The 20196-nt window shown below is 35.5% G+C and overlaps 1 protein-coding gene across 20 annotated transcripts in view; it reads right to left on the bottom strand.

Annotated features, from left to right (window-relative positions):
- Window positions 1-20196, bottom strand: part of TUT4 (terminal uridylyl transferase 4) — a 127865-nt gene that overhangs the window by 22216 nt on the left and 85453 nt on the right. For 11 of the 20 annotated variants that reach the window (XR_003125263.3, XR_003125264.3, XR_007402356.1 and 8 more), the window contains 12 exons: window positions 17799-17856; window positions 17599-17702; window positions 17219-17308; window positions 15456-15569; window positions 10810-10887; window positions 10494-10671; window positions 10128-10175; window positions 9959-10041; window positions 5961-6076; window positions 4807-5030; window positions 3935-4035; window positions 461-908 (listed from right to left, as the gene is read on the bottom strand). Coding sequence is in view for 14 of the 20 variants with exons in the window: in XM_025420039.3 (XP_025275824.1) it covers window positions 461-908; window positions 3935-4035; window positions 4807-5030; window positions 5961-6076; window positions 9959-10041; window positions 10128-10175; window positions 10494-10671; window positions 10810-10887; window positions 15456-15569; window positions 17219-17308; window positions 17599-17702; window positions 17799-17856 (1642 nt within the window). In the remaining 6 variants the exon portion in view is untranslated. The remainder of the gene's footprint in view (window positions 1-460; window positions 909-3934; window positions 4036-4806; window positions 5031-5960; window positions 6077-9958; window positions 10042-10127; window positions 10176-10493; window positions 10672-10809; window positions 10888-15455; window positions 15570-17218; window positions 17309-17598; window positions 17703-17798; window positions 17857-20196) is intronic. The other 9 variants (XM_025420041.3, XM_025420045.3, XM_025420042.3 and 6 more) reach the window with 6 other exon arrangements.

Raw genomic sequence — 20196 nt, 5'->3', positions numbered from 1 at the left:
TAAATCTTGGATCTACTATGCTTAATTATGACAGCATGACAGTTATTTAACCCTGCAATTTCTTTAACTATAAAATTAGTTTTAATAATACTTACACCATGCTGGATTGCCATGAAAATTTAAAATAATAATAAAATGAGTAACACTTAAGTATATTACTTCATTTAATATTCACAACATTCCTGTGAGTTAGATGCTATTAATATCCCTATATTACAGATGAAACCAATGCACAAAGAGATTAAGCAACTGCCTAATGCCACATAATAAATGGCAAGGCTAGGATTCAAATCCAGACAGTGTGAATTGACAGCCCATAAACTTTACCTAATCCTATATTGCCCCTCATAAATATTGCTTCCCATTCTTTTCCTCGTATTTATTTCCCCAAGTTCAACCAGTAATACCAATCACCCAACCTTTCTACAGACAGATGCAAAAGAAGAAAAGGAAGGGTTACCCGAATTCCCCACTGTACCATTGTTCACCAGGGAATTTGGAGCCACAGTACGAGGCCAGTGTCCATCATGAGAGGAGTTAGGGATCGCCACAGGTCTGGCAGCAGGCTGTGCAAAGATGATGCTGGGATCGTTCAGGGTAATATTGCTGGGGGCACTGCCTGGTGCAGAGTGGATCACTGGGCCGTGGATAGGCCAGGATGGGGCAGGGATCTGGAGAGGGTGCATTGGCAACAATCCCATATTGTGCATGGGAGAATACTGAGCTGGTGGTGACTGGGGAAAGTTATACATAGGCATCTGGACCTGATGGGGGGTCTGGGTTCCCTGCTGAGGTGGGCCAAGCTTGGGTTGGGATCCTGGCTGGGATGGAGACTGGGTAATGGCAGCTGATTGGGAAGAGTTCTGTGGAAATGGCTGGGGCTGAGGAGAATAAGATGGTGAATCAGACTGCAAAGAGAAAAAGATAACATTTTAAAATTAATTTCAAAACACCTTAATGTATAAAAGCAGAGATTATCTAAATACAAAATTATGGAGTTATTTCATCAGAACATTGTAAACACAACTCTATGATGTGCATAGTAAGAGCCTCATTTTACATGAAAATAGAATTTTCTCCAAGAGCCTCAAACCTTCTCTGACATATATATTACCCTATAAATGTTTTTACTGTCCAAACAAGAGAGAACCTAGACGTCATTCCCATCATGCAGAACCCATATTTCCAACTGTAACTAGAAATTTATGTCTAAATATCTCACAGCCACTTTGATTCAGTCCCTCAACAAGTTACTGTCAATTATGTCTGGGCATTGTTGTAGGTATTAAAAATCAATACTAACATGCATGCCCCTCAAGGAACTTAAAGTTTATAAGGGAAAGGAGAAAGAGCAGATGAAGACATTACATGAGCAATTACAATGAAATACAATGATTATCATGATAAGAAATCTATGATATATAGTGTATAAGGAAATCCCAGAGCAGGAATACCTAAACATACTTGGGAGGAGAAAAAGATAAGATGAATGAAAGTGGAAATCAAGGAAAGCTTGCCAGAGAAGTGACCTTTAGGTTGAGACACAAGGGTAAACATCAGTCTGATAAAATAGGACAGGGACAAGGGAAGGGGAGGAGTGTTTCATGCAGAGGGAACAACATGACTGAAGGTCTATAGGTTCATCAACACCTCCTGGCTTGTTTAAACAACTGGATTCTGAAAGAAGTTTAATATTACTGAAGTAAAAGGGCAAGGGAATGGCAGATTTGAGGTTGAAGAACAAATGAGGGACACATTAATGAAGGGTCCCATAGGCCTTGTCATTAGACTTTTATCCTGAGGGCACCGGGAAACCACTGAAGGGTTTCAAATTGGTAAGGAATATGATCAATCTGTATTTTAGAAAAATTATTCTAGCTTAATGGGAATGAAATAGAGAGTCTGGGGGGTGGGGGGAAGACTTAAAGAGAGTGAGTAAAAAACTGCTCTAAGATAGCAGCCCTGAAATGACGGTAACCTAGGCTAGGGAAATACAATATAGGGATAGGGAAGCAAATAAATGGCTGTGAGCTATTTTTCATGGGTAGAAAATAAGAGGACTTAGGGACTGGATGTGGGGGTTGAGAGAGGGAGTAGTTCTGGAAACCAGCGAATAGGATCATTTAATGAGATGGAGATGGAGAACACAGGGACAAGAGGTTAAGTTTAGGAATTTAGAAAGAAATATGTATTACATTCTAGACATTTTGAGGTTAAAGTGCTTTGTGAGATATCAGAACAACAATGTCCATTAGACAGACTAAGACCCAAATCTCAGGTAAGAGAAAAGTAAGTGCTAAAGGCAAAAAGTAAAAGCAGCAGCATAGGAAAGTGGTTAGCGCATAGGTTTTAGAGACAGGGCCTGAGTTCAAGCTCTAGTTCCAAGTGTGTGCTGACCTCATGCAAGAAACTTAAATGTTTCTTCATTCACCTGTAATATAAAATAATAATCTATCTCATAGACTTTTGTGTAGATTAATTAAACAACACAGAATATAAACACCAAATTCAGGACAGTAGATACATTTTAGAATCTACTACTAAAGGAAGGGACAGTGGGAAGGCTTTAAGATGGGAACAGCATCCAAAAGAATACATAGGAATTACTGACTACACATCACTTTTTAATAAACCAAAAATAATAAAATGTTAAGAATTGTTAAGGCCTGGTGGCACTACATGGGTATCTATTACTTTTTATACTTTTCCAATATTTTATCATAAGAAACAGGAAAAAAAAAGATATGGCCAACAGCCACTAAACAATGTTAGGCTAATATTACTGTTGTTATATAACATTTATGACAATGTCAGGCCCAGGGTGCCTGGGTGGCGGCTCAGTCAGTTAAGTGTCTGCCTTCAGCTCAGGTCATGATTCCAGAGTCCTGGGATCGAGCCCACATCAGACTCCCTGCTCAGTGGAGAGTTGCTTCTCCCTCTCCCTCTGCTGCTCCCCAGCAGAGAGCTTGTGCTCTGTGTGTCAGATAAAGAAATAAAATATTTAATTTTAAAAAAAGAAAAGAAAAAAATGTCAGGACCACAGTAGGTATTCAAGTATTGTAAGTGGGGTTAGTGGGCTCCTAAATGGGAGAGTTGTTACAAGACTCTCCTGATACTGATCTTCAAATAGCCTCTAAGAATTTTTTCTAAACACAGATTATACCAGATTTAGCACCTAGACCCAGGTTTGAATCTTTTAATTTCTCTTATTCTCAGCTTCTCAATTTGTAAAATTTGATCATACTAATACCTATCACTTCACATGGCCACCCAAGGGATCAAGTGTGAAGCACCAAAGCACAGTATCAGGTTTAGAGTAAGGAACTATTCAATTCGCATTGAATTAACTAATTTAAGGAGTACATGGTAAACAGACATTTACACAAGGTTTAAGAGTAACTCAGCAAAGTTAATATGAAACTTGTAAATCTGAACTCTAATTCAATACTCTTCTTTCAGAGGACGTATTTCACTAGGTATTCATATCAGCTATGAGGAGACACATAAAAGCTTCAGGCAAGTCCAACACCATGCATGTATTGCCCCAACACTACAAACCCCTAACACATCTCAAGCTTTGTGTCTATTTTTATAAATGTTGTGCTGATCTTCTGCTTCTAGGCAAAGCCTGAAACCTCAAAGTCATTACCTTATTTTAACCAATCAACAAATGTATTAAGTAGTTATCTTATTTTACAAATAAGAAGGCAGGCTTACTAAAGTTAAGTAGCTTACCCACAGATAAAAAGCCAGATCTGCATTACTCCAAAGGTAATGCTCATCCCACCTCATGTGCCTAGCAAGGACACCTCTACAAAGCACTGTGTAATCTGGATGACCATATTTGCCAGTCTACAAAGATCAATCATATCACCCATCAAAGATAGTACTATCTTCCTGACAAAACTAATCCCTTTGTAGGCAGAGTACTTACACATTCTGAGGACTGTCTAGTCCTTATGGACTGATCACCTTGTTGCTGAGCAGAACCAGCCACTTGTTGGGCATTTACAAGGTTGCGGACCAGCTGGGCTGCTAAGAGAAGACATAAGAAAGAAAATCAACAGATAAAAAAACTAAGAAATGACAATCAATAAACTTCCTTCCTCTGTTAAGAGTTTCAAATCCTTCTGACTTTATAAACTTGGACTTTTAAATCATTATTATGTTTGTGAAGGACTTATAACAACTAATATTTTTAAAGCCATTTTCAATCATGCAAATCACCAAAAAAAAAAAAAAATACACTGGTAGTAGAAACAAGAACAAAAAGACATATACTTCTTTTCTAAAGGAGATGATATATTTAAGAAAACTTTCTGCAACAAGAATCTGAGTAACTGGAAATCATCACTTCTAAATATTCTATTTTTTCTTTCATTGAACTCTCATTGGGGTTTCTAGTTCTTAAAATTACTTACGAATTATAACCAGAACAGATCTCTCTCATACATAATAGTAATGGGAAGAGATATAATTTCTCCTGTACATGTTCCCAGGAAAAAAACTCCTGTTAACTTTTGGAGGAAAAAAAAAATTTAATTTCTATTAATTTTGCTAGGGAAAGAATAAAGGATGTAACTGAAATCAACAGAATACTTAAAGGGAGTTTACTGAATACAACAGACTGCTAAGACTTTAATAGTGAATGTATCTGAGTACTGTCTAAAATAAAGGCTGTCTAAATTGTAAGGTCCAAAATCATATAGCTAAGTTTGGAACAGAGAGGAATCAGAGTCCTTAGAATGACATCAACACAAATGACCTTATTTCTACTAAAAACTATTTTTGGTCTTTTCTATTTACCTGCCACACTGCTGTTCCTCTGACGGGCCAGCTTGACCTCTGGGCACTCTCTTCGTACATGTCCTGCATCTCCACATATAAAGCATCTGAGGTCTCTGGGGTCTCTAAACTCTCGACTGTCATGGAGGTCTCGGGGGTCAACAAGGTCTCGTGAATCCTTCTCCTCTTCATTTCCATCCTTCTCTTCTTCACTGTCTTTCTTCTTTAGTCTAAACAGTAAACTGCTGATACCAATAATGTGGGGGCTAGGGACTTGTAAACTGAGTGAAGCACAGAACAACCTAAACTACAAAAGTTTCACAATACAGGGATTAACATGCCCATTGTTTCATGCACCTTTTTTTAAGGCAAAGGAACTCACATTTAGAGCACACCTACTCATATGGCAGAAACTGGGTATTCCAGTAGCTTAATAATATCAAATTAGAAAAAACTTTAATATCAAATTGTAATCTTATAACAATATTTAAGAGGTTGGTATTTATTATCTCCATTTTACAGAGGGAAAAGCTGATGCTTAAAGAAAGTGTCTTCTCTAAATTTAAGTCAGCATATAGCACTGATTGAACCTAGGAGTTAGTACTCTCTGAAAAGTTCTAAGCACTTTATACTACACAAGCTTTGATAACTAAAGAAAGAATTTTCCTGGCCTATTAAACAGAGTATATAGAATATAGGAAGATATATTTGATAATTTTTTTGGGGGGGTATAGAGAATGTATCTTCCTCATGGTATATATTATATAGGTATACCTCAAATATCTCACAGATTCAATTATATTTTAATTACTAATTTGCAGGACTGGAAGGTACTCAGCAAGAACCCCATGACTTGGTCATTTTTTTTTCTTGGCTCCTGGCACAGTTCCCAGTAGAGTAGGTGTCAATAAATGCTTCTTCAATTAAAAAAAAAAAAAAAAAAACCCTCAAAAAACAAAAACTGAATGCATTAATGAATACATGAACAAATGAATGAGATACCACTGTGCCATGAATAAATATCATTCTGTAACAAAATTCCACTCCAATACACATTTTACCTAACGTCCAATTTAAAGCCCTGAACTTTCTCATTTATATATAAGCACAGTTATAGCTACAATTGGCCTCACATTTATTTTCCCTGTAATGTTGATATACAATCATTTGCCAACCTTCTCCTTTTAGGGCAGTCTTTCATGTAGTGGCCTATTTTTCCACACACACGACAACATCGATCATTGGGAGCCAGTTCTCCATCTGTTAGCACTCGGGAATCAAAGAAGTATTCCTAGGGAGAAAATAAAACTTTACTAGAAAAAAAAACCACTATGAATTTTGGAATCCAAATGGAAAGAAGACCAACATGCAAAAGTGGTTTTAAAAAAGGAAATAGGAATGCCTGGGTGGCTCAGTGGTTGAGCGTCTGCCTTTGGCTCAGGGCGTGATCCTGGGATCCCAGATTGAGTCCCACATTGGGCTCCTTGCATGGAGCCTGCTCCTCTCTTTGCCTGTGTCTCTGCCTCTTTCTCTCTGTGTCTCTCATGAATAAATAATATCTTAAAAAAATAAAAACTCGCTATCAAAAAACAAAAACAAAAAAGGAAATAAATGGGGTGCCTAGGTCACTCAGTTGGTTAAGCATCTGCCTTTAGCTCAGGTCATGATCCCAGAGTCCGGGGATCGAGCCCATGTTGGGCTCCCTGCTCAGCCAGGAGTCTGCTTGTCCCTCTCCCTCTGCCCTGTTCGTTCTGTCTCCTTCTGTCAAATAAATAAATAAAATCTAAAAAAAAAAAAAAAAAAAAAAGGGAAATAAATATCAACAAATTATTTCACTGTTATAAAAACCATGATATGAAAATAAGATTAAGAATTATCATCATCAGGACCCCAGGGTGACTCAGGTGGTTGAGCAGCTTGGCTCTTGATTTCAGTTCAGGTCATGATCTCCGGGGTTGTGGGATCCAGACCCCAGTCAAGCTCCATACTCAGCTCGGATTCTCCTCCTCCTTTTCCCTGTCCTTCCCTCTGTTCTCTCTCTCAAATAAATCGAGAAAAGAAAATTATCATCATCATCAATATCACAGTTGCTAATAGTGCTAACCACTTTACATCCACATTATTTCTTCATTCATCTGTGGCATCTTTGCCTAATAACTTATTAAAGTAGAAACTATTTTCATCTTCACTTACAGATGAAGAAATAGAAGCTCGTAGAGTTTGAGTCATTTACCCATAGTTAAAAAAGCTGGTAAGTAAACAGGATTTCAAGCTAAGTTGGTCTGACTACAAATCTCCTGCTTTTTCCTCAAGAAGGCTATTTAGAAAAAAAGAATTTTTTTTTTTTTTAAAGATTTTATTTGAGAGAGAGCAATCACAAGCAGGGGACAGGGGTAGAGGAACCAGCAGAATCCCCGCTAAACAGGGAGCCTGATGCAGGACTCAATTCCAGGACTCTGAAATCATGACCTGAGCTGAAGGCAGACACTTAGCTGACTGAGCCACCCAGATGCCCCAAGAATTATTCTTTTTACAAAAGACCTCTCTGTAAATAAAGCAATCCTCTGGTTTATTTAAAATATGATTGGATTTGCATTATAACATTTCAAGAACATGTAACATGTAAGAGAAGGTCTGACAGAACCAATACAAAGTAAATAATTTTCCCAAGTTTTGGAAGTAGCAGGATCATATTTTCTTTATCCTACCACCTAGCATAATAAACTAAGTTTTAGTTTAGTTTTGTTTTGCACTATCACAAGGACCAGTTTGTCCTAACAGTATCCATGTCCCTGGAAGACAAAAGAACATATCCACTTAGCACTCTTCAAATCTACTTAAAGTCAAAGATAAAAGTATAAGAGACACACCTACTAGGATGGCTATCATTAAAAAAAATGAAAGGATGTAGATGAAATGGATCCATACATATTGGCGGTGGGAATGTAAAATAACACAGATGCTTTAAAAAAAGTTTGTCAGCACCTCAGAAAGTTAAACATAAATTTGTCAAAATGAACCAGCAATTCTACTGTTAGGTATATACCCAAAAGAAATTAAAACACACATCCACACAAAAATTTGTGCAGAAATATTCACAGCAGCATTACTCATAAGAGCCAAGAAGTAGAAACAACTCAAATGTCCATCATAGGTGATGAATGGATAAATAAAATGTGATATATATTCCATTTAATGGAATACTGTTCAATCATAAAAAGGAATGAAGTGGTGATACATGGTACAACATGAACGAACTCTGAGAACATTAGGCCAAGTGAAAGAAGCCAGTCACAAAAGGCTACATGTTTTATGGTTCCATTTATATGAAATGTCCTCATTGACAAACCTATAAAAACAAAAAAAGGGTCAGTGGTGCAAAGGAATTTAAAATATATGCCAGGAGCAGACCAGGAAACCTAAGTTAAGTGGGAAGAAAAATGAAGACAGAAGATAGCTGACAGAATGGGAGAAAATGAGTCAGAATAGTAGAGGACATAATAATGTAAATAGATGAAAAGAGAATATGTGAGTGAGCAAAAAATATGAATGAATAGAAAATATACTTGTCTTCATTTTCAGTAATATAGGAATGAAACACATCTATTTTGTATCCCTACAAGCCTAGTCAGTACATAGGAGAGAAATCAATAAATATGCATCAAAAGAATAAATTTTACTATGGAAAGTATAAGTATGAAAGACTTTGTTTTTATTTATTTATTAGTATGAAAGACTTTAAAGGCTATTTTCTACAGTATCAGTTATAACACTGATATAATAAAAACAATTTAAATGTCCACCAAAGGAGAATAGTTAAACTAGTATACACAAGCCATAGAATACTATATATTGACTTTTAAAACAGAAAAAGGTAGATCAAAAAATGGTTAGCAGACTCACAGGCCCCTTCAGACAGGCCCCACTGATGTTTGGGTCTTACTGCAAATGATATTCAAGACCGAAGACTGATATCTACTAGGACTACTTATACTGAGTTATTAAGAGCTGCTAAAATTTTGTATTCATAGACTAAAGTTATTAGCACATTTGTAGTTTACTAAGGACTCTAATATTCTACTAAAAAAGTCTGACAACATGAAACTGCTAGGTTCCTATGGAACATACGTACATATACACACTAATAGTTGGAATTCCCACAATTTTCAGGTAAAATGCTTTATTAGTGTATCAGATTTATTTTGATCTGACTGTGCTCTTCATATATTATTTTTAATTAGTATGTTAGTAAAATTATTGTTGGATTTTCCTTTTGTTTGACATTTTGTTCTTACACAACTTTGACGTCATTTCAAATTTTACTGTTATTTTCTATCTCTCCATTATAATTATTATCACCACCACCCCCTAAGGTGCAGGATAATAAAAAATGTCTGAGAAGTAATGCTACAAGGGAAAACAGCTGTAGACTCTTCTGCTTTTCTCACCCTACATTCCAAAGAAAGAGTACAGAAACTACTGAACAAGATCAAGGATATTCGTTATGTAATAGAAGAGACCTTTTCTCTCGAGATTGCTTCTCTTGGAAGTTTCTTTTTCTGTGAACCTTAGACCTTCTCCCATTAGAAAGCAACCAAAAACCAGAGTGAGACCAAGAGGAATGGGAAATACTATGCCACCCAGTTTAGGCAAAAGGAATTCTCTCAGTTCCATGCCATCAAATTCGGCTATCTCAAAATTAGAGCAGAAGTCTCAGCAAGTAAGGAGTATTTCTTTGGTGTTGTCTCTTTATATTTTCATCAAGATTTCTAAAGATGGAAGGGGGCAGTGGGCAGCACCTCAAATTCAAAATTTAAGGATACTGACTCTTGACTACCTTCATTCATTCAACAAATGTTTATTTGGTACATGCAATGTGCCATCTTACCAGGTACAAGAGATATGATGGTGAAGAGACATAACAGACCCTGTCCTCATGGAACTATGATAGTCTAATGAGAAAGACAGAATTCAACAAAGAGACACACAAAATTTCGCAAACAGTTATCTCATGAACTATGGTAAGTGCAATAAAAAAAAAAAAAAATAGGGAGCGTATAATTGTCCCGTTCCCCTATTTCTAACACCAACTTGGAAATAGGATAAGGTCTCCTATATTACGAAAAAAGCAATTCTAAAAGAAAGACTCAGAATTCAAATTATGGTAACTTACAGCTTCTCTGCCAATGAGTGGATAAAAAGGGGTACCAAAAAGTTTCCTTCCATTGATAAATGCCTTCATGATAAAATTGGTCACTATTTAAAAAAGAAAAAAAAATAAAGATGCAGACTTTAATGTGTAAAAGCTTTAAAAAAAGGGTATCTGTATATTTAAAACTTACTTTTTCTAGATACTCCAGCACCAAGGTTATGATTCAAGTCAAAAGGATCTAGAAAATAAATATTTCTTTTTTAATTAGGAATTATGTTCATTACAACATAAAATATACATAGGAGCCATAACTAGAGACTAACACTACATAATCAGACCATTCAAGTGAGCAAGTTATTCTTCTAAAATTATAGATTAAAAAAGACAGAAACTGGGCGGGGGGGGGGAGTAATAAAAGGGTCAAAACATAAAAATCAAGAGGAAGAATCTTCCAAATTCTAATGCGTTTTTAGTTTTCCCTTCAATTTCCTTGCCAAATGAAAGTCTGGCTTTTTGTTTGGTTTTGTTCCTCAGTTAATGTCAGCTAAATGATTACCTTCAATTGCAATGCATTTGGAGGTCCACTGCTTTTCAAAAGTTGTCAACAGTTTTTTCTGCCGAATGCTAATTACATATTCCTTAAAATCAAACTCTTCAGTATAGAAGCGAAGCAGTCCCAACCAAAGCTCTCCTAAGGTTTCTGTGTTCTTTCCAAGTGAAGGTAAACGCTTTTTCTATAGGTAAGAAAAAAGAGAGAGATGTCTATACTTACCCAAAATATGGACCTTAAGTATAAGCAAAATTATTAAATTATGCAAATCCTAACATATATCAGTGAGCATTCTATAACATAAAGACTGAAAAAAAATTACCAGTTCTTCTGTTTTATCAAAGAAAAATGCATTCCATCCATCAACCATTCTCTGTGGAATCTGTTTTCCATCAAAGATCTGTAAAAACAATTTTATTATCAGATTTTAAGTTTTATAAAGCAAATGCCTAAGTATCTTCATATCATTTTAGAATGTACCCATAAAAGATACTGAGATAAAAGATATGGTAGATTGCTATCTACCATAAATTCTTTCCAAAAGGAACATGTCAAGATGGTATAATTTGATGCCAAGGTATTAATGAATAAAATGTATCTGGAAGATCAAAGCTGGGAAAGGACATCTTAAGAGCATGAGACTTTCCAAATAACATATTTGATGTTACCTATTTTGCCTGTCAAAACCCATCCAGCCCAAGACTAATGAAGTAAAACTAAAGAAAAAAAAAACAATGAAAACCATATTTTCATCTAAGGATCATATATCCTTAGATACCTACATAATACCTACATAATACCTATTGATTTGTACACCCAAAGGAAATCAATAGAACTGTATGTTTTGGGGAAGAGCTCTAGTATTTTTAAACAGTTATCTGTATCAGATGAGGCTAAAAAAGCCCCTGAGTATTGATTTTTTTGAAGAGAAAATTAGGTAGCTTTTTCTGACATCTCTCCAACACCTGGATAAAAACTATAAAATCTTCATGAATAATTACTCATTGTAAGGAAAGGGGTGGTGGTGGTGCAATGCTACTAGAAGAAAAGTATCCTGTGTAAGAGGAGTTCTTTAAAAAAGATGCAATAAAGTAAAAAGTTGCAACAGGCTCACCGTCAGCTGGCCTCATTTCTAGTCTTAATCCTGCCTAGTAGTGACTCTAGACAAGACAATTATTCTCCTAAAATCTTAAGTTTTCCCAACGAAAATGAGAGACTAGATTAATTAGGTCAGTTGTTATCAAATTTTATTTTTCTTTTAAGCTATAGAATCTTTTCTTAAGAGGAATCTTCCCGGAAGCTTAAAACAGATAAAAGTAGTACTTTAAATAGAAGGCTGAGTGGAGAAAACATACCCCATTTTTATCTTACCTTGCTTCTCACACATACACTAATGAGCACCTACAGCTTGCCAGAAAATACTTTAAAACCATCAGATAAGGTGGTCCCCATCACCCCTTGCATTTTAGGTGGCACAATTATTTACAAAATTAACATGTCTGGCCCCTCTAATCTCACTCTCAGGTTTAAATTTCTCATAGGCAAAAACTGTAACTTAACTCTGGAGCCAAAATTCCTACTACATCAAAGTCTGTCATACAAAGAATACTTAATACAGGTTTGTTGAATGAATGTATTTACTCCAAAAGCATGTTTACAAAAAGATGAAGTTTCCAGAAACTTAGGCTCATAAGCTGTTTTTGAGAGAGCAAGTGCACATGTAAGCACACGCATGCAAAGGGGGAGGGACAAAGGGAAAGAGAAACTCTCAGACTTCCTGCTGAGTGTGGAACCCAAGGCACTGCTCCATCTCACAAGCCATCATGACCTGAGCCAAAATCAAGAGTCAGACACTTAACTGACTGAACCACCTAGGCTCCCCAGTTGCTTTTTAAATTTATGTAACTTACATACAATTACTATCTACCATAAATTCTGACACTTCATAAAAGAAACATGGGAAAGCCTAGAATACCTACAACAAATTCTGCCCTAAAAAATGAAATAAAGGTATTAAAGAAATCAAAGTATAATTTTACCATTATAGGATATTGTACCCTTATAGATGCTATTATAGGTTTACATGGGAATAATACAGGCTACGTCTTTTGACCCTGATTCTTTTTAATGTAATTCTTATTTTTGACTAAGACCCATAATCCAAGCCCAACTATGTTGGCTGATAACACGGTAAATGGACCCTGTGGGCGTTGGAAGATGTTTAATCACTGATTTGCCTATATTTTTAATGAGCTCTCATATTTCATTTTCTAATTTTACACTGTTTCAGGCCTTAGGATTAATGCTATCCTCCCTTTCTCTTACACACACACACACACACACACACACACTCACATACACAATTTCTCTTTCCATTTCTCTCTTCTCTTTCACTCAACACTAATCATCCTCTACTCAAGCTCTCAGTCTTTCCTCTAAAAACCTCATGAAATAATCATATTTGTACAAGGAGATCCTGTACATTTCCACAATTACTTTCATATTTAATTGTAGTATTTTAGGATCTGCTGCTATATTTAAATTGCAATATTTTAGTTGTGGTAAAATACACATAATAAAAATGATCATGATGGTAAATTTTATAATATTCAGTTCAGTGGCATTAAGTACACTCACACTGTTGTGTACCATCACCACCATCCATCTACAGAATTCTTTTCATCTTGCAAAAATAAAACTGATACTATTAAGCAATGATTTCCTGTTCCTCCCTCTCCTAGCCCCTGAAAACCACATTCCACTTTCCATCTCTATGTGTTTGACCACCCTATATAAAGTAGAATCATACAATATTTACCCTTTAGTGACTAGTTTACTTCACTTAGCATAATGTCCTCAAGAGTCATCCATTCAATTGCAATTTTTAAGCTGGTATGAGCTTAGAAAACATGGAAGTTCATAATATCAAGTGTGATTAACAATCCCTAACCCTCTCTTTTAATATCTTTACACGAAAATTTACTTTTACATATGATGATTTTCTAGAATACAGCAAAATCATTCTGCTTAGGAAAGCTCCTTTTGACTTAAAGAACTTTGTGTTATTAACCATGAAAAATATACTTCTCAGAGTCTTACTTATACTCAGTCACTTCAAGTCTAGGTTCAATTACAAATGGAGTCAAAGATCAACAGCTTCATTAAACATATCCTTACCCTTAAAAGTTGATCGATGTCAATGACCAATACTTAAATGATGCCAGAGCAATGGACAATGGGGTCCCATATGACAAGCAAAAAAGGCCAGAAGCAAAAATCCATATATCATCAGTTCATATGTATCACAAAGCCCCCCACAATCAGAGCTCATTATGATGGAAAACATTCCATGGACTGTCTCTCATTTCATCAAGCACTGTTAAGCAGATAATGGGAGAGTTCTTGAAGTTGGCTACTGCAGTCCTATCTATATTTTTCCAATATTATTCCAATAATAATATTAATAAAGATGCTAATGATAGTAGTAGTAATAATAAAGCAAGCACCATTTATGAACACCTACCTTAGAACCCACTATAATTCAAAGGCATTTGACTTCTCTGTTCCTTATAACAATATACTGAAATAATACTATTATTACATTAATACTGTTGATGAAACTTGGACTAGTGGCAGTCAGGCAGCTTATTGAAGGCCACAATGTCAGAATTAGGATTCAGATAAGGTATTTCTGGCTTCAAAATCACGCCCCTGCTCTTTCCATTATATAGTACTGCCTGAGTGGCTCCTCATTCATGGGAATGAGAACACAGACAAACCACCATGAAAACAAAATTTGTGTGCCACTTGAGTTAATCACTGTGTTCTGTCAAAGTCATAGCAAATTATAGTAAATGGCTGCTGTGATATTGCTGGGTAATAATGCATTTAAGATACCCAAATTTAAAGCCTTAACAATAGTTAGACTAATACACAGAATGACCTTGGCATTGTCAGGCCTCCTTAATTCATGTTAAATTTTAAATATCCTACTGTGAACAACCTTGTTAAAAATTACATCACTCAACATAGATTCAGCAACTTAAAATTTTGTCAGGAAAGGACATTTGAAATTTTTGTTTCTTCTTTACTGTTAATTTAAAAGGAGGAATTAAGGCTGCTATAAGCACATGGCATTCATTAGAACTTTTTAAAACTTACTAAGGCCATCTGACATTCACCATGTGGCTTGCTTATTTTGTGATTTTCTTCTCTGCCAGGACTATTGGTTTGCGAAAAGTCAGAATATATGATTTACCAAACAATTCTGATGCTTCTCTCTTACTTCAAAATAATCACCTTTCTAAGGATACCAGAACTGGATCCTCCCAAATGCTTGCAAATATACTTTGTCCAAAAATGAGGAGGAATAGATAGATGATTAAGAACTCCTTTGAGCCTATTTCAGAGTATAAATTGGCTACCAAAAGGGAACCCATGAATTACCAAATCTGATGAACAGTAGGTTTCTTCTGACATACATTCTTATGCTTGATGCAATTAATATGACCTTACAGAGATGAGCAAGAATTCCCTTGGGTTTTTTTCCTCAACCAAAATTCACAAAGTCGACCAAAGTACACACAAGAATATACCAAACTTCACTGCCAGGCAGGAGCAGCGAGAATACTATGGAGAGAAAACACTTTATACTTGTATCTGAGACCAGAATGTGTGCATTCATGGGCCATACGACTTCCACCATCATCTGCAACATTCTAAGACTGAAATACAAACACACTATGGAAGATATTCAATAGTTCTGTTGTCTAAAATTCTTTTGGCAGTCTATATGCCCCCATAATGAATTTTTCAAAAAGGTTCACTATGTGATTATATCATGAAGAGAAGAAGAAAACTTAGGATGTCCATGCTGGAAAAATCCTTCATGGCCTCATAAACTGACCAAGGCCTACTATGTTTAATGTTTTCACAAGAAACTCCTTTCCAGTTTTCTTAAACACCTACCTCTTGTAGAACTGGGATAACAGGTGGTTTCCTTTGCTGTAGAAAGTACAGCACCATAAGGATATAAGCATATGAAGATAAACTTCCCCTGGAAGCATCTCCAATGTCACATCGCTAAAGAAACATAACAATGATTGAAAATAAAACTTCAGAATCTTATTCCATGCAGAAATACTGACTACTCTAAGATACAATTTTTTTTATCCCATCAAACTGTCAAATATCTGTAAGTTAAATAACAAACTATTATGAGGATGGGTAAACAGGCACTCTCATACATTACAGATGACAATACAAATTAGCAAAAAATCTTGAAGAAAAATATGATAGTATCAAAATTACAAAAGCAATCTCACTTATTGACCTAGCAATTATAAGACGTTATCCTGCAAGCACACCAAAAAAATGTGAAATAACTAAAGTTTTTTTAATCACAGCACACTGTTGTTTGAGATTAAAAAATAATAATAATAAAGCATAGGTTTTAAACAACCGATGACCACACAACTGAACAGGCTGTAGTCATTAAAAAAAAAAAAAAAAAAAAAAAAACAAGAAAGGAAAAAAAAAGAAGACAAAAGCTTTAGTATACTAATAGGAAATAATTTCCAATATCTATTGATCAGTGAGAAAAGCAAAGTACAAAACAACATTTTTAGCAGAGTTATACCTGTCATAAAAAAGGAGACAAGAAACATATGTATTTGCTTATACTGGTATATTTCCAGAAGAATACAGAGGAACTTTTAACACCAGTTGCCTCCAGCAAGAGGCACTGGTTGGCTAGGAGACAGGTGTAGAAGGGAAAATTTTTCCACCAGAAATCCCTTTAGACTTTTGAACCACATGAATAAGGTGACTATTCCAAACAAATTTTTAATTAAAAATAAATCCTAAAAGAATCCTCAGAAACTGCCTTGAGTAAGACTTTAGCTGATATTATATAAAGGGGGAGGAATGATTTCTCTAACATGAAAGCCTTAGTTTCATTACCACAACTCCACTGAAGTACAGAACCATTTTGCTAAAGTTATTCTGTGAGGTCAATCTAGAAAAGTAGCCATATCAAATACAATTTGAGGATGTGGCTAAATGCCACTCTTTTCTAAGATGACACCTCTGTCCATATATGGGAGACTTATCTGTCTCCCTGTTGTAGAAAAGTGGATTTTATGAAATGAAAATGCAATAAAGTCACTCGGCTACTAGAAGCCTTCCACCAACACATTAAAAAAATTAACTATTTACTGAGCAGCTATCATAAAGCAGGCACACTAAAGTAGGGATACAGTTCTCTATCTTCATTGAGTTTACACACTTAGTGCAAAACAAGAAAACAATTCAGTAGCATAAGTGTTATAATTGGAGAAACACAAGGTTTTATTGGTATTGTTTTGTTTTCTCGGCCAGAAATATTTATAACTAAACCCAAATCTCAGAATTCCTAACCCAGATAGATACTCAAACTAGAATGATATGTCAACTCTCATACCTCGGGCTGAAAATCTTTACTACACTGAGAAATCTTACTACTGAGAATTTACTCAAGTGTTGAACACGGGAATATAGAGCACATACATGAAAAAGCTAAGACTCACACTACTCTAAGAGGTATAAACTTGAGTCAACTATTATTGATTGCTTCCTTTAAAAAACTCAGATAAACAGAACTGAGAAGATATTTTTCACAAGTCTGACATCAGTATATTTCATTTTAAACACTATTTTATAACAAAGCAGATCGTTAACCACTTCATAAATACCTTTGCAAACACTTTCATAGTATATCCCAAGTACTGTACTCTAGGATCAATAGCTGCATAAGTAGCTAACATTCTTGTGTTATGTTGAGCCTGAAAAAAAATTACATATTTGAAAGCATTTCAAATTTACTGAACTTATAAATCAGATAAAAAGTTATTAATACACTCCAAATAGAATATATAACTGCAAAACTTAAAATACCTATGAGTCAAAAACTAATCTTCATCTGAAGGAAATACCAAGATGATTCCTAAAAATATTTTTGTCTTATAATGCTCACATTTGAAACTTTTAAACATAAATGTATAGACAGGGATCTGTAAACTTTTAAAATGACAAGTGTAAACATACCTGGGTCTATACAGAAAGAGAAACTTACCAATGTATTATATAAACTGATATCACCTTCTAAACCACTTCGTCTATGTTCAAATTTTACTATAGGCACTTTGGCAGTAGTTATAGGCAAAATGTTTCTTAAACCTGATTGAAAACAAACACGAAAACTCCATTAGGTTAAATAATTTTCATAAAAGCTTAAAAATGTTGTGTTTTAAAGGTGTAATTTAAAATTCATACCTGGATGTCTCTTAAGAATTTTTGCCAAATTTTCAATTATTTCCTTACAGTTTAATTTCTAAAAAAAACAAAAGAAACAAATAATAAAGTTTGTCTAACTCAATTTGGCCTCGTGCAAATTCACTTTAGTGAGGCATTTAATACTAGCATTGAAAATCTCCAGCTATAAGCTAAAGTACGTGGCCTAGAGACCTGCAGTATCACCATCATCTGGAAACAATGGAAATGCAGAATCTCAGGCCTACCCCAGTCTAATGAATCATAATCTGCATTTTAACAAGATTCCCAGGTAATTCACATCCACATTAAAGTGTGAGAAGCACAAAGACAGAAGAATAATGTTTTCAAATATGTGAATACATAACTAGAGATGGACCTGGTGAAGACAAACAGTATAGTGTTTAAGAATATAGGCAATGAATTTAGACAAACCTGGTTTCAAACTTCAACTAAGTATTAACTAGCTGCAAGACTTTGACCAGATCCTTAACCCCTCGGACCTTCATACTATTCTACAAAGTCAAGGTAACTATAGTCTCCTGCCCTATCAAGTAGTTGGAAGGATTGTATGTAAAGCATTCAGCAGTATATGCCTGGCACAAAATAAGCACTTTAAATCTGTAAGCTATTTATTGATTAGGGAAAGTAATACAATTATTACCAGCATCTACTTCTTCAAGAAAATTCTTACCTCTACAAATTTAAATACATTGATTTTTTTTCAAAGCCTGAGACAGCAGAGTTGATATGGTAACAATAAACATAATACAAGGAATAATTCAGGAAGATGATAATGGCATTATTTTAAAAACTGGATTAAGCCAAATGGTATATACACATCAGTGCCCACATTTACTACTAAAATCACTTTTGCATATCCCCAACATGTCCTTTTTAGCTACAAGAGAGCGGTAGTCATTGCAGCTTAACCTGAGGATTCAAGGGAATCTATAGTTGCTAATTAACACATAATAAAACATAATTTGGGGACACCTGGGTGGCTCAGCAGTTTAGTGCCTGCTTTCAGCCCCAGGGCCTGATCCTGGAGTCCAGGGATCAAGTCCCACATCGGGCTCCCTGCATGAAGCCCGCTTCTCCCTCTGCCTGTGTCTCTCATGAATGAATGAATGAATGAATGAATAAATAAATAATTTTTCTCTGTATTATGCAAAGATACAATTTATGCTGAATTTTAGGTTTCAACGGTCTCATCTGGAAGGAAATTTATTTTTTCATTGCTTCAACTTTCCAGTGTGAATGCATAGATTATATATAATAGACAAACCCTTAGTTATTAGAAATCTGATTATTAAATTTACATTAAAGGTATCTAAACTCTAACCTCTTCCCCTGGGTTAAAGTCATTTCCCAGTCCCTCAATTCTTGCTCTTCAAAATGGAGAAGGGTAGCCTCTTTCCAAGTAGATGGCATTAAGTACAAGGTTAGTTAAGGAGAACTAAAATATTTACAAATTTTCCATTTTTTGAAAAAGATAAAATGTTAATACCAGAAATAATTTCTTAGGGACAGAAACAAGGATCTACCAGACATCTTTACTCTGCCATCTTTGCTCTGGTTCTAACAATTTAAAAGCTACCTTATGAAAAAATTTTCAGAAACATAGGTACACTATTCTGCTGAATTCTTTTATAATATAACAGAGGCTATACTGACACAACTACAGATGCCAGAAGCTTGGCCACACCCCAATCTTGCAAGCAGTCCCTGGTTTTGAGACATAAATTCCAACAGCTATGTTGGTAAAGAAAAGAGCAACTACAGGGATCAACTACAGGGATCCTCTCCTTTCTAGTTGCTGCTAGGAAGGCCTGGGATACTTCCTTGTCCAATCAGTCCCTTTCTTTACTGGAGCTTGGACAATGTTTCTACTGCTGGAGGCTGGTATACGAAGAAAGCAAGCCTAAGTACCCACTCTCACTGCTAAGACTGCTCTGGGGGAAGGTCTGCTGCTGGCATCTCACAGTGAAACTCCCAAAAGTAGTAGTTAGGTTCTACAGTACTATTAGTACTATATTTCAGCTACATTATGGGTTAAATAAATTACAGAGAAGCAGTGAGATACAATGGAAAGAGCATGAACTGTGGAGTCAGACAGACCTGGGTACGAATCCCGGCTCCAACATTTACTAGCTGTGTGAACTTGGGCAAGTCAGTTTATCTCTCAAAGCCTCAGTTTCCTCATCTGTAAAATGGGGTAAATTATCTACCTCGAAGGTGGTTGTGAGAATGAAATGAGGCCTCAATAAATGTTAGTTCCCCTCCCCACCCAAAATGAGTTTCTAAAAGCTATCCTAGAACACAAAATTTGTAACATTGCTTTATGGAAAAAAAAAAAATGTTCTAAGTGCCCCCAAATTGCAATTAACTTGTACAATAC

The sequence above is a fragment of the Canis lupus genome, chromosome 15 (genome assembly GCF_003254725.2).
Source record: "Canis lupus dingo isolate Sandy chromosome 15, ASM325472v2, whole genome shotgun sequence".
Lineage (NCBI taxonomy): Eukaryota > Metazoa > Chordata > Mammalia > Carnivora > Canidae > Canis > Canis lupus.
Note: the sequence above shows the minus strand (reverse complement) of the source record. Positions and strands in the feature narration are given on the sequence as shown.